At 34.8% G+C, this 13,142-nt stretch overlaps 1 protein-coding gene across 4 annotated transcripts in view; it reads left to right on the top strand.

Annotated features, from left to right (window-relative positions):
* Positions 1 to 288: 288 nt before the first annotated feature.
* The window catches only part of LOC108678811, a 32,503-nt gene continuing 19,649 nt past the window's right edge, over positions 289 to 13,142 (top strand). For all 4 annotated transcript variants that reach the window (XM_047882767.1, XM_047882766.1, XM_047882768.1 and 1 more), the window contains exon 1: positions 289 to 485. In XM_047882767.1, the coding sequence (XP_047738723.1) occupies positions 429 to 485 (57 nt within the window). In that variant the 5' untranslated portion in view covers positions 289 to 428. The remainder of the gene's footprint in view (positions 486 to 13,142) is intronic.

Raw genomic sequence — 13,142 nt, 5'->3', positions numbered from 1 at the left:
TAACATGCTTAAAATCAATACCGTATATTGTGGTGTGTAAATTATTGTGGTATGTCTGCCAATAATAATGTCAAATTATAGTATATAATAATAACGTAATAATTTGATTAGGAATGTTTTCAAGAATTTTAGTTTCTTTTCTGTAGGCAATATTTTATACTTATTCGAATCTGTTGACAATTGTTTGATCTATAGAGCGTATTTTGCTTTGTTTAGAGTACTGGTGATCTTATTTCGTCTAACTAAAAATTTTTTATTAATCAATTCATACTTACATCGATGTTATAGGTATAGAGATTATAGAGAGATTTTATAATCGTTACATTCTAGTCATTGCACTAGTCAGTAGATACTAGGTGATCTGATCAGCGCTTTATTCTTGAAGCTGATTAAATTAGTACTAGATTAAGTAATTAAATTCTATCAAAATGAGTGCCGAAGATTTGCTACAGCCTGGCCACGTCGTCAAGGAGCGCTGGAAAGTGGTGAGTATAACATTATATTGATAAATTTATATATTAAAAATTATAAATATATAATTAACATGAATAATAAATTATGAATATCAAATTTAATATTCATAATTTAACTTATATATATTGAAATTTATGTAATATCAAATTTTATATGAATATTAGATATGAATATTAAAAATATTCATATATATTCTCACATAAAAAATTATTTGGAATTAGCCTATCGTTATAAGCCTATTAGCCATCATTTACATTAGCCTATCACTACTGGAAACTTGGAAATTCAGGCGCCAGTGATATTACCCATATTAAACTGCATAATTTTGATACGATATAATCCCATCGAATGTAGGTGCAGTTGTACAAATGCAGTCCGACAAATGTTAAAGGCATAAACTGGTAAATTTTACCTCTGTGTTTTTTTAAATCTGGCTCACATAAATATCATGCAGAAATAAAAAATATTCATCTTATAATAAAGATCCTTAAAAAATATTTTTTCATCTTCTAGAACTCAAAAATTTGTCCGCGATCGAGGTTCAATGAACATTGTCAGAGATAACCACCTCTATAACCACTATATTATTGTAGCCTAACTCTTCACATAGTGCAGCGTAAAATAATATTCGTCATAATACGGTAGCTGAAGCTAGAAGTTAGAGCTGCATTAATAAGCGTTGCAATAGGAAGCTTGCTATAAAATGTAGGGTTAGCGGCTAATAGGGAAGAGTTTTACGTCACTAGCGTTAGGTAGAATAGCGTTAATACGCCTATATGGGGAGAACGGGCTGAAATTAAGGTTTTACGTAACGAAAATTTGGATAGATTTGCTCACTACGCGTAGAGGTAAAGAGATTGCTGAAATTTAAGTAAAAGGATCAATGGGGCAATTTTTTTAAGTAAAAAAATTGTAATAACAGTATAGTTAACTATACTTTTCTTTTTCAAAATAAAGTAAAAGCATCAAATAGGTGCAAGTAGGACAGAGCTGTTTTGTTACGCTCGAAAAAAAAACCTATTGAAGTTAAGGAAGGATTATGAAAGGCTCAATTGCTACGCCACAAGAGTAGGGTAGAGTTGCGTTACTACGCATAGATTATTATTAGAGAGCTCGGAAAAGAGCAGTTGCTGTAATCAAAGCCTCATGCTGCTGCGCTGCCTATTTCCTTGCTGGCAGCCTCAACCATTACGTTATAAAAACATACAACAAATACAGCAACGGCTTCTTCAAAACGCTGGCTTGGCAGCTGCAGTCTGTTGAACCACATTAGTTTCTCAGAAACTTGACAAAAAACTGCATGTTTTGGCTGGGATCGCGGCAATGTCTTAAGGGCTCAGCATCGAGGTTATATGTATAAATTATAGATTCGTTTTATGTAACTCAAGTCGGTCATCATAAACTCTTTCTTATATGTGATCTCAATTTCATAGAGAAGTTTAACAAAATATCATCGCAACAGCCAATCAGATAATTTGCCCCGTTGTTTTTCATTTCACGTGCTTTTAATCAACGAAAAAAGGCTTTGCAGAAAAATTATACCATTTACTTTAAGTATGATGGCAGGTTATTAACAACAGAATTAAGGAGCGTTGTATAAGATCCATTTAACCTATTTATATGTTGCTTGTTTTCGCTTTAAAATACATCCGTCGTGGGTACAGTGCTCAACATAAACCAATTTTTAGAGAAAATAATTCAGAAGCACATGTAGCAAACATGTGGATAACTACTATGATAATCTTCTAGAGAAGTTTATGTCCAATTGTAAAAACTAAGTGAAACGTTGAGCTGCTCTGGAGAAAATGTTCATCGTATGGCATCCATAGATATAGAAATACAAAAAAATAAACGTATTTTACATTAATAAAAGCGCTAAGTTTATGTTCATTGAAAATACAGTTCATTGAGACGTGCAGTCAACGTTCATCAAAAATATGATTTATTAGGGCGTTAAGTTCAACTTCATTGAAAATACGGTTCATCACGACTCTCAGTTACTGCTCATTAGTAGAGCAATTTATCGAGGTGCTACGGTCATATTCACCAATAAAATAAAGCTCATCAAGACGCTGGTTTCTATTAATCAACAATGCAGTTCTTATAGACACTTTCTTCACATCTATCAAAAATATAGTTCATAAAGTCATACAGGTGATTGCCATCATTGATACACTCTATTAAGACGCCAAGTTTATGGTCATATAAATAAAACTCTTCAAGATTTCAAGTACAAATTCATCATCAAACATTCATCGCGAGCGCTCGTAATGCAGTAGCTCTTCACCAGCATACCTAGATTCCATTAGAGCTGCTCTATTAAACTACGTGATTTGCCTGATCGCACGAGATAAAAATATTGCTCTGTGTACTTAACGAAAAAAAAAGATATAGATACGTGGCATTTTTTATTATTCACTTCATTTAGCAATTCAAAAAAGTGAAATTTAGCAATTCAATCTCAAAATTTAGCAATTCAATCTCAGGCTAAGCGACAATTAAATTGAAGAGATCCTTCCGGCGTGGCACTTTATTATAAAAGCTGATGTTGGCTTTGTGAAGGAATTCATCTGAATTAAATGAATTCAGAGAAGCGAGTTGCTGACCAGCTAGACACCGAGCAGCTCTCTGATCACGCGTAAGAATAATGGTTGCTGCAGCGCATAGAAACTTACGACTACTTACAGAGCAGCAGCTGTAAATTGCCTGGGAGATCGTGTAAAAATGCAGCTGCTGCGGCGGCTCCGACTGAACATCTTCACTCTAATGCGAATGACGTAACCATCACGAGCCAATGACCTTAGCACGTGTTTCATTTAATTATCCTGGTATAAAATTGCGAATTACGATTGCAATTTATTTATAGGAGTACATTGTTGATTGGGTTCTTCTAATGGACGTCAGATTTCTTAATGATTTATACAACCTTCCTGAATTGAATCAAGGTTGTCCATAGATATTCAGTTTCATCGGAAAGAACAAAATTACAATAAATCAGAATTAAGTATTCACTAACCTTGCTTTAATCAAAATTTTTACTAATTAACTAATAATAACAAGTCCGCATTAACTAACCTTGTTTCATCAGGGAAGGAATGCTCTAAAACGAATGTATGCCCCTGGAATAAACACGACTAAAAAGCGTTAGGTATTACAATATTAACTTCCCTTAGCCAGTTGGGATTGCATCGAAAAATCGAAATTTGTACACATGTCTGGAATTATAATTTAAAGTTACAACCAATTGAGCTACTGCATACTATTGGTTCCGATTTTTAGCCAGCATAATGTTACTTGCTCCCTGCCGTGCCCTAGCAATTTTCAACCTATGTTAGTTGTAGAAAAAGAATTCTTGACAACTCGGCTTAAGGCCTTCGTTTATGTACAACATGTGTTACGTGCCAAGAAAATCTAGTTGCGACGAGTGAGTTCGTTTCAATTTTAGCCATGGTAATGCAGCGGCTTCGGTTTTCCGAAATATTTTTTAGTTAAATTCTTGCATGCAATAAAATCACATCACGCTTATTTGGAATGATTATTTCCAAGTTAATTAATAGAATTGGAATCGAATCTTGTGCTATTCTGTCTTTTTTTCTAGTTTCGATTGAAATAGAAATTAACCTAAAAGTTTTCACAATTTTTAATCACTATTCTATTGTTATTTTCTTTTTCCGTATCCTATTGTTATTTTCTTACTTATAAATTGAAAATAGATGAAAATGAGAGGGTTAAAAGTACAGTTTGGTGTTTACTTTCCCTATTTTCCCTTCAAAAATCGGCAACTCTTAGTCAAGCTAGACTCCAAACTTTCCTTGCGGCGCATCACGCACGCCAGTCCATTTGCACGTCCACAAGCGATATCCTCGCCTGCACGATGCCTCTTATCTTTCGCTGTCCTTGAAAAAGCCAAGGGCAAGTTTAGTCTTGTCTAACCGAGCTGTATTGACAAAACCGCTGTTGATTTAGTCTCTTCTTATGCACCTGGTCTCTTAAGAGGGGCCCTGCGCTGCTCAAGGCCGAGCTGCTCATTTTTAACAGCCCCAAGTTACGTAGAAGCGTCTTGGCTTTTGGGCTCATCTTCTTTATCTCCCAGTGCATTTTATTTTTGTGTTCTGGAACTGTGCAAACGTTATTGAAGAAATTTATTGTATGATAAACTTTAATACTTGTTGCAGTAATTCATTCATTCAGTAATTCAGTTACTGGACAATTCATGGTTACTAGAAAATTTTTATTCTGAATGTGAGCTGGGAGCCAATTGTCGAAAATATTTATTTCTAAGAATAAGAAGGTTCACACATTTTTACCCAATGTTGAAACTGGCTATCACTTCATCAAAGCAACAAAAAGTGATAGAACAGCTATTCATCTCAATGATTCAGATCAAATGTAAATATCTATTCCATACTGTTGTTGAAAAATGTTATAGCTTCAACAGGAGCAGCAACAGTATAGGTGCAACAGGAGCAGCATTAGTATAGCTTTAACAGGAGCTTCTCTGTATACCACTTATATATGATTGATTTTATAGGGTGTTAAATGACTAGCCGTTTTGATAAGAACACGCAATGTTTAGCCTCGACAGACGAAGTTATGGCAACGTGCCACGTGAAGCCCGCGGTGTAACCTCCCTGTAAGAGAACGCCAACCGTTGAGCTAACAGACCTAAGCAAGAACTTACACGAGTATTCCATAGTAATAATTTACTATGGAATTTTTGGCTAAAAACAGACAACAGCACGCACTACCACGAGCTCAGCTAACAGCAACAGCAAGTACTCCCACGAGCTCAGATAACAGCAACAGCAAGTACTCCCACGAGCTCAGCTAACAGCAGCAGCAAGTACTCCCACGAGCTCAGCTAACAGCAGCAGCAAGTACTCCCACGAGCTCAGCTAACAGCAACAGCAAGTACCCCCACGAGCTCAGTTAACAGCAACAGCAAGTGTTCTTGGTCGTTACATTCTCCGAGCTAAGTGCACTGCATTCGACGTCATTTACTAGTCATTGATGCGTCCAATTTCCGACGCGTGAGCACGGATTTACTGAAGTTGAAATCCTAGTGTAAATAATGCTCCATAACGTCATTTAATTGAGAGATGATATAACGAATCTCGTTTCCATCAATTAAGAACTACTTTAGTATGCCTACTTCACAACATTAACTGGCATAAATGTATTCAGAGTAAAGGGCAAATCGTGCCTTTACTTAAAGACGTAGTGGATAATTAAGAATGGTATATGGAATTTGGTTTTTCAGTATACGACTTATCAAGTATAGGTGCTTGCATCGTCAATAAATATTTTGTTCAGGTTTTCGAGATTTGTGCATTCAATATAATCAAATCATATTACTTTTACTCATTATTGTAAGCAAACTATCCAATTATAAACTCCACACTATTAAAAGTTGAGTGCATTTTCAATTATTCGGAATGAGTTCAAAGTTCCTCATTCGGAAAAAATGCAACTATAACAGTCACTGCTCTCAATATTTTCAAAGTATATACCTATAAAGTAGATACAGTACATATAAAATACTGTACTGATTGAGGTTCGATTAGTCGCAGGCCTGCAACATTTCAAACAAATCCTCAACTTCACCTCACATTTGACGCCAATTTTCCACGCTCCAGCTGAAGCATCGAGCTTAATTGCTGCAGCTGCTAGCGGCCTGATTGCTGCTGACAGTTTGGCGCAAAACTATTTTTATGTATACAATCGTTGCATGAAAATGAAAGGAAATTAATGCACTCAGTGCAATAACATTCAGGTGTGTGACTATTATGCTTAAATTTCATTTACTTAAAGTCATTCTAATATGAAATTGATGACACTAATTTGATATTGATAATGCTAATTTGATACTGATGATACTAATTTGATATTGATGATTATCGCTACAGTACTGACACGTTTACCACAATAAAGTATATTTCTGTTCATGAGTTCAGGCTGAAACTAATACTGTCTTAATTCAGATTGCAGTTAATATATGGTGCATTATATTCATCTCACTCAAATTTTAAACAGTGCTTCACTACAATCCATCAAGAGCAAAACTTCCTTTTTGATTTCGTTAAGCTATAAAGAATTATTTTCTCATACGAATATGCACGCACCTGAGTTTTGGGTTAAACTCACGAGGTTAGATAATATTTATTTGAGTAATATGTAATATGTATAATTTTTAGCCATCTTTGGCTTTAATTTATATGATAAGCACCATCTTTAGTCTCATCATAAATCGATGATAACCAATATATCGCCACGCTGTACCGACTTGTTTTATTTGTGCGGGAATTTGCCCTTGATCGCCAAACTGAATTACGAACATATTGTCTGCCATCTCTTTATTTATTTCATTTAAATTCATTTATTATAATGCATTTTATTTAGATCTGGCTGCACTAGAGAATAGGGAGCGTGCTGACGAGGAAGGCTTGTGGGTGCCAAGTGTGCAGCGCGTAACGAGGCCAGCGTAAGAAGTGCTTGCTGCCTTTGATGCGCCGCCTGGCATCGCAATCACGCAACGCTGTAGCTCTTCATAGCTGCCCTATTGTGCTATTATATCTACTCTACAATAGAGATTGCGCTAAAAAATAAATTACGTTCAGTATAAAATAGGAAAACTTTGTTCTTATTCATTGCATCGCAGAAATTGCCAAAATTTCGGTATATATGTAATGAATTAGTGCTGGAGGCTTTATTTCACATAGGCATATTGTAAAAATTGCCGAAATTTTGGTATATTTGTACTCATGAATTAGTGCTGGTGGCTTTATTTCATACAGGCGGACACTATTCATATACTTCATTACAATTTCCATGCTCAAATAAAGTTGTCGTGTATGTTTCCCCAGTACTACATATTATTTTACTTCCATCAATGTCCTTCAGTTCATATATATTTCTGGCATTATTCACTGGATATCTAAAAGTTAATGAAGCCCTTCTTTATTTTTTAATTATTTGATTTTGATTTTTTGTGTAATATAGACAAATTGTTTACTATAATTAAAATTAAATATGTAAATGAGCTTACTTGCAACCTCAGGCTATAAGCCTCATATATACTCTAGACTATATGCCTGATATATTCCACTATATGCCACACTCTAGTGCCTGATACTGAAATTTCAACATTTATTCCTGTCATATACTGGACAGTTTCATTAGTGCACAAATTTTCCCTGCTTTTTTGAGCAGAGCAGGGAAATTTCTCTCGCGTTCCATGTTAATATGCGATCAGTTTGAGCTCATGTCAGATTAATGTGGTTGTCGGTCGGCAACAACGCGGTAACTCCTTTCATCTGCAGTGTGGCAAGAGTTCAATCAGTGGCAGGCTTATGTGAATCATGAGGGTTTTACACTCCCGTTAGATTTTGGACTGTGAAGTTTATGATTATAAATACGCTTGTTGATTGGTTTTTTTTTTTTAGTTTTCCACCACAAACATAATTTTTGTGAAATGTATTTACTGCATCCATTAAGGATGAGGCATGCCTACATCAGTTGAATGGACACTGGATACGTCTAAAGTGAAAATATGTTAACAATCTTAAAAAATGAGATTGATTTTTCTATGATTCACAGACATTTTTGAAGAATATATTTAAAATTTCACTCGATTCAGTTACACTGCTGCACGTGCGACATGTAAATGCAGTAGTGGGGCAGACATGCGAGATTCAGCCATGTGCGACATGTGAATACAGTGGGGACATGTGGGGCATACGAATTCAGACATGAGGGGAATACGAATGCGGGGGGACAAACGTATATATGACATTCAGACACGTGGGGCACGTGAATGCGGCAGGACAAACGTACAGCACTCGGATGCCACTTGATGCAACCAGATCACTTTTATAGATCAAGGTTGCTAGGTCATTTCTCGAGGCCGTCACCTGAATTCTAGTTCATGGCGTAAGAGCATTCTTATCTCACGTAAAATTAAAGTCCCTCTTGAGACCAAATTTTGATCTCAAGCAGTTAAATTGATCGAAAAAACATTAAATTGATCCTGAAAAATTTTGCTTTTTTACTGTTGCTTGGCCGCTTCCAAAAAATTGTTTCAATGACAGTTTAAACGAACAATGAATTTACTCTCATTATTTATAGAATTATTTAATTTATTCATTTAAAAATTTCCAACAGAGTTGCAGGCTGAATCAACTATGAGAACAATCACGATACTATCAAAAATATCATTAGCATTATTATGGCTACGAAAAACTCGGAATTTTAGGAACCTTCTCGTAAAATGCACAGCGAACGCAGGCTACATTTTAAGCATTAAGCTTCTAGTCTTCTTGATCAATTCAATCAGTTTAATTTTTTATTCGTTTATTTGTGACAAGTTTTTTTGGTGGCTGGAGTTTTGATTGCGCTTAAAATTCATGTTTATTATTTAAATTTAAATTCGGTTTGTCGTACTCAGCATGATAGTTTTTTGATGTTTTTCATTAATTTTGGATAAAAATTTTTCATTTAGAATAATAACTGAATCGTGTTTTCTTTCATGAGAAACGTACCTACTTAAATAATTAAAGTAAAATGTTGAAAAATTTTTTGTCACAAATTTAAAGAAATCTCTAATAACTTAAATCGGATAATAATTTTACGTATTAAAGTATTTTCATTACTTTTATAATACACTTTAATATAGGCCAGGAGATACCGTCATGGAACTTAAATATTCTCAATTAACAGCCTATGCTTATGATATCCACTGCAACTCTTGGCACTGAACGACATTAAATTAAACATTTAGCAACATGTTCTCACGGTGCAATTTCAAAATTGTAACCCGGCAAATTAAGCATCCTGTTGTCATTTAGCTCAAGGTCGTAACGTACGAATGAGAGCTCTTATATTAGGTCACATCGTCACGAATAAGAGCGTGCGGAGCTGTCACGCATCGCAGGAATTGCCGTCACACGAACGTGTTGGCCTCACATGCTTGTGCTTCCGTCAGGTAAAGCAACATTCAAGTTCTTATTCGTGGATAGTGCATGACGACATAAGGGTTAATGACAGTGGAAAATTATTTTAGACATAACATTGATTTTTGTATTTTTTATGATAATGTAATCTGTTCTTGTATGTGTTTATTTGCATTATGCTTCCCGAGAAACTTCAGGTCTGATCCTTAAGAAGGGCGGCACATGAAAAAGGTTGATAACTTATTTAAATTTCATATAATTAAAATCCTTTAAGCGTTTCACTTGAGAGGCAAAAATTGAGCTTTTTCTATGTAAATTAATAGCGGAGAAAAGCGCAATAGCAAGATTTAACTCGGCAAAGTAACACTCGTTGTTAAATGATCGCTGGTGTTTAAAAATCGAATTGCTTGCACATAGAAAATTAAAACTGTATTGTATGTATAGAAAATTTTTTTAATGGATTAAACTAAGTGAAGTGCTGTTATTTCGTTGAAATTTATTTTTTTTTGCTCCATGAACAACACATTGAACGTGAATGTGAACAACATCATTTATCAGCGCCGTGCATATGTATACCCGCACCCGCCATATATTACATCTTCACGATATGCTCGCCCAGTTAATCTCCTTAAATGTCCACACACATCTGCTGAAATAAACTCATTCATTAAACATATTCATCCTGAGCAGGAAGATTTAAAGAAGTTATTCGAAGACAACAGCAAGTTTAAATTAAGTTTAAATTTAAATGTTAATGAAAACTCTGCTAATCGCTCATAACTCTGTCATGTAAGAAGCTCATGCAGAGGCCGCTGAATTCACACGCTCTAATTAACGCAGAATGAATTGCTTTTGCTTCAATTAATAAGACCGTAGATGCGAACAAACAATTTAGTTATATCAACTTAATTAACATCACAACACCAAGAACAGACCACTTGAAATTGCGGAAAATTTAAGTGATTATCTTATTTTAAATTGGCGGTCTGGACTGGGTTAGAAAATTTAGATTTTTTTATTGGCTTTCTTGCCGATGCTGATTTAATTTATGGCTAGATTTTATTTTACAGAAGCAATAAAAACATTTATATTCATTATACGCAAGATTATATCACTATTATTTTTACTTGAAATGAGATGAGTTATACATTTTTGAACATTAGCAAGCAAAGTGTATTCGATATGACGCACTAACGCACTAACGTTTCTCGTCTCGCAATGTGTAAGATAATAATAAATAATGTAGTAGCTAAGAGTACATTTCAGTTTTGTAAATAAGTTTGAAATACCTTCCTCTTCACATAAGTTGCAGTGATGGATCAGGGCATTTATTATTCTATCAAGCTAATGCATCAGTATGCATTCCATGAAAGTTGGATTGATAGCAAACTCGTCTCGTGAAGCAACATTACTATTGCCACGTGTTATTTCCGATGATTGTTAAAGTTTCGAGCATCAATGCATCATTCGGTCAGATTAAAAAAAAATCAAATATCACTGTACGCAAAATTATTATTTTTTATGCGATTAAGTTTTGCAGCCGTCTAAAAGATAGTGTTACACTTTCAAATAAATGGAATACTTTGTATGAAGTTGTTTCCAGAGAACGGTCCCAAGTTATTTTCAGAGTAGGCCAAGGCACAGACTGTCCGGGGTTAACGGCAAAATACATTAAATTAGATCACGTCCATCATATATTCCCTGACATACCTGGAGAAAAGGAAACTAAAGGGGGAATTTTTAAACTGCTTGATTAACCTTAACCAATGAGGTCGGCCGCTCCCTACAGTGTGTGGCCACATAACAGCCGAGCCAAATCGCTCGTTAAATTTTTAAAGATAGGAATCTTTAAAGCATAGTCATACAAATTGTAAGGAATATTTTCAACTTTCAGCCACAAAAGAAGCTAATACAAGAGTTAAACGACTCGAATTTTCTTTGGAGACTACTGAAAACATTAAAAAAAAGTTTTATACAGACTGGGGGCTTGAAGACGCAAGGGTTTTAAATTTGTCTGACCAAAGGTAGGCGACCCGATGAGTGGCTAGTAAGACTTGATGACATAATATTTGAAGAAATTGTAGGATTTTAATTATTTTCGTCAAGCAACGTTAGTTAGCAAATTATATTCCCTTTGAAATTGCGTTCATTGTTGTGTATCGTTCGGCATGTTGCATTAAATCACCTCTCTATTTCCTAGTCTTTCTACTCATTTTCTAAGACATGCAATATATGCTAGCTGTGTATATGCCATGTTTACGAATTAATTCTTCTTATAAAAAAATGCTTCTAAAATTCGAACTATATCTCAACCTAGTAGCATTGCCCACTTCACGAAAGTGAAAAATGCACGTTCTGCATCAGTTAATATGGTTAAGAATTCAAAAATTCATTAGCATTTAGAAACCACAAATCCAAAACGAACGAATTATTTATTTTGATTCAGGGAACCAGAATTCTTACTTTCAACAGACAAATTCAGTCAATTATCAATAGTGATAAGACTTCATATGCATTCAGCCTTCCTGCGAGAAGCGCAAACTCCGGACATCAAATTCGATTGCTATAAAATTTCCCTTGATTTGATCTCAATTAAAAATGCGGCTCAAATTTTCCCACTTTAAATCCGACGATCAGAGTACTTGTGCTTTTGATTAGTAGTTTTGAAGCGGATCTGAGTCAGCTCGTAGTCCAGGTAACATGAAAGAAGCCTTGAAAAGTTCCTTCCTGATTCATGTTGTAAATTAACGGAGAAATGTATTAACGTACGGAAGTATCGATAGCTTTGCAGCATTTAATTCATAACGTAATAATATTAAGTTTTAAGAGTTTTCTCTTGCTATTTCATATACATTGTTTATTACAATCCTTATTATCTGCATATTGAAGGAAAATATCGCTTAAATTTTATGCGTAGGCCTATTTTAAAGAGATATTCATATATCCACGATAATATTATAGTGAACCCAATAATGAATTACGTCACTTAAGGGTATGTAGCAATCTTCTAAGCATGCGTGCCAACATTCCTCGCTAATCATTTGCAGTGACCGAGCTTTTTTCAAGCGATCTGAGACGATTTTCGTCCCTAGCAAACGCCAGGTGCAGAATTCATAAAGACTACCGCATTCAGCTCGCAATCTCAGGCCTCCTGTGTGTATAAAATACATGGAAGTTTATCCTTGTTGATGAAACCACTGGCGTAATATTTATTCCCTTGTGAAATACTCGAGCTTGCATAACATCTGAACAAATTATGAAACTAGATTTAAGTACTGTAATAAGAACTATATTATTTAAGTACTATATACTATATTAAGCTACTGTATATGCAATATGCCCCGTCTTGTGTCCAGTGAATATTTTAATTTATTTTATAATTTGTTATCAATGCTGATAATAATATAATAATTCGTTTTTCACAAATTTCCTTTAACAATTCATTCCATCACAGCAAATTTAGTCTGAAGATTGGAAGGCGGTGATGTGCTCGGTATACGTACATTGTGATTGTTTCTCTAAAACTGCATCGTGGGACGAGAAATTCTTACCATTTTCAGGCTTGCAGGATAAAAATAGTTCATGTCGAAATAATTCTAAACATTCAGCGATGTTAACACAATTTTAAATAAAAAATGATATGGACAAGCAGCGGGATTAATCATATCTTCACCAAATGTTCTGTTTGACCTCCTTGAGAATTTCAACAATCTTGCTTTG

This window comes from Hyalella azteca, unplaced genomic scaffold, assembly GCF_000764305.2.
Source record: "Hyalella azteca isolate HAZT.00-mixed unplaced genomic scaffold, Hazt_2.0.2 contig11277, whole genome shotgun sequence".
Classification (NCBI taxonomy): Eukaryota; Metazoa; Arthropoda; class Malacostraca; order Amphipoda; family Hyalellidae; genus Hyalella; species Hyalella azteca.
Note: the sequence above shows the minus strand (reverse complement) of the source record. Positions and strands in the feature narration are given on the sequence as shown.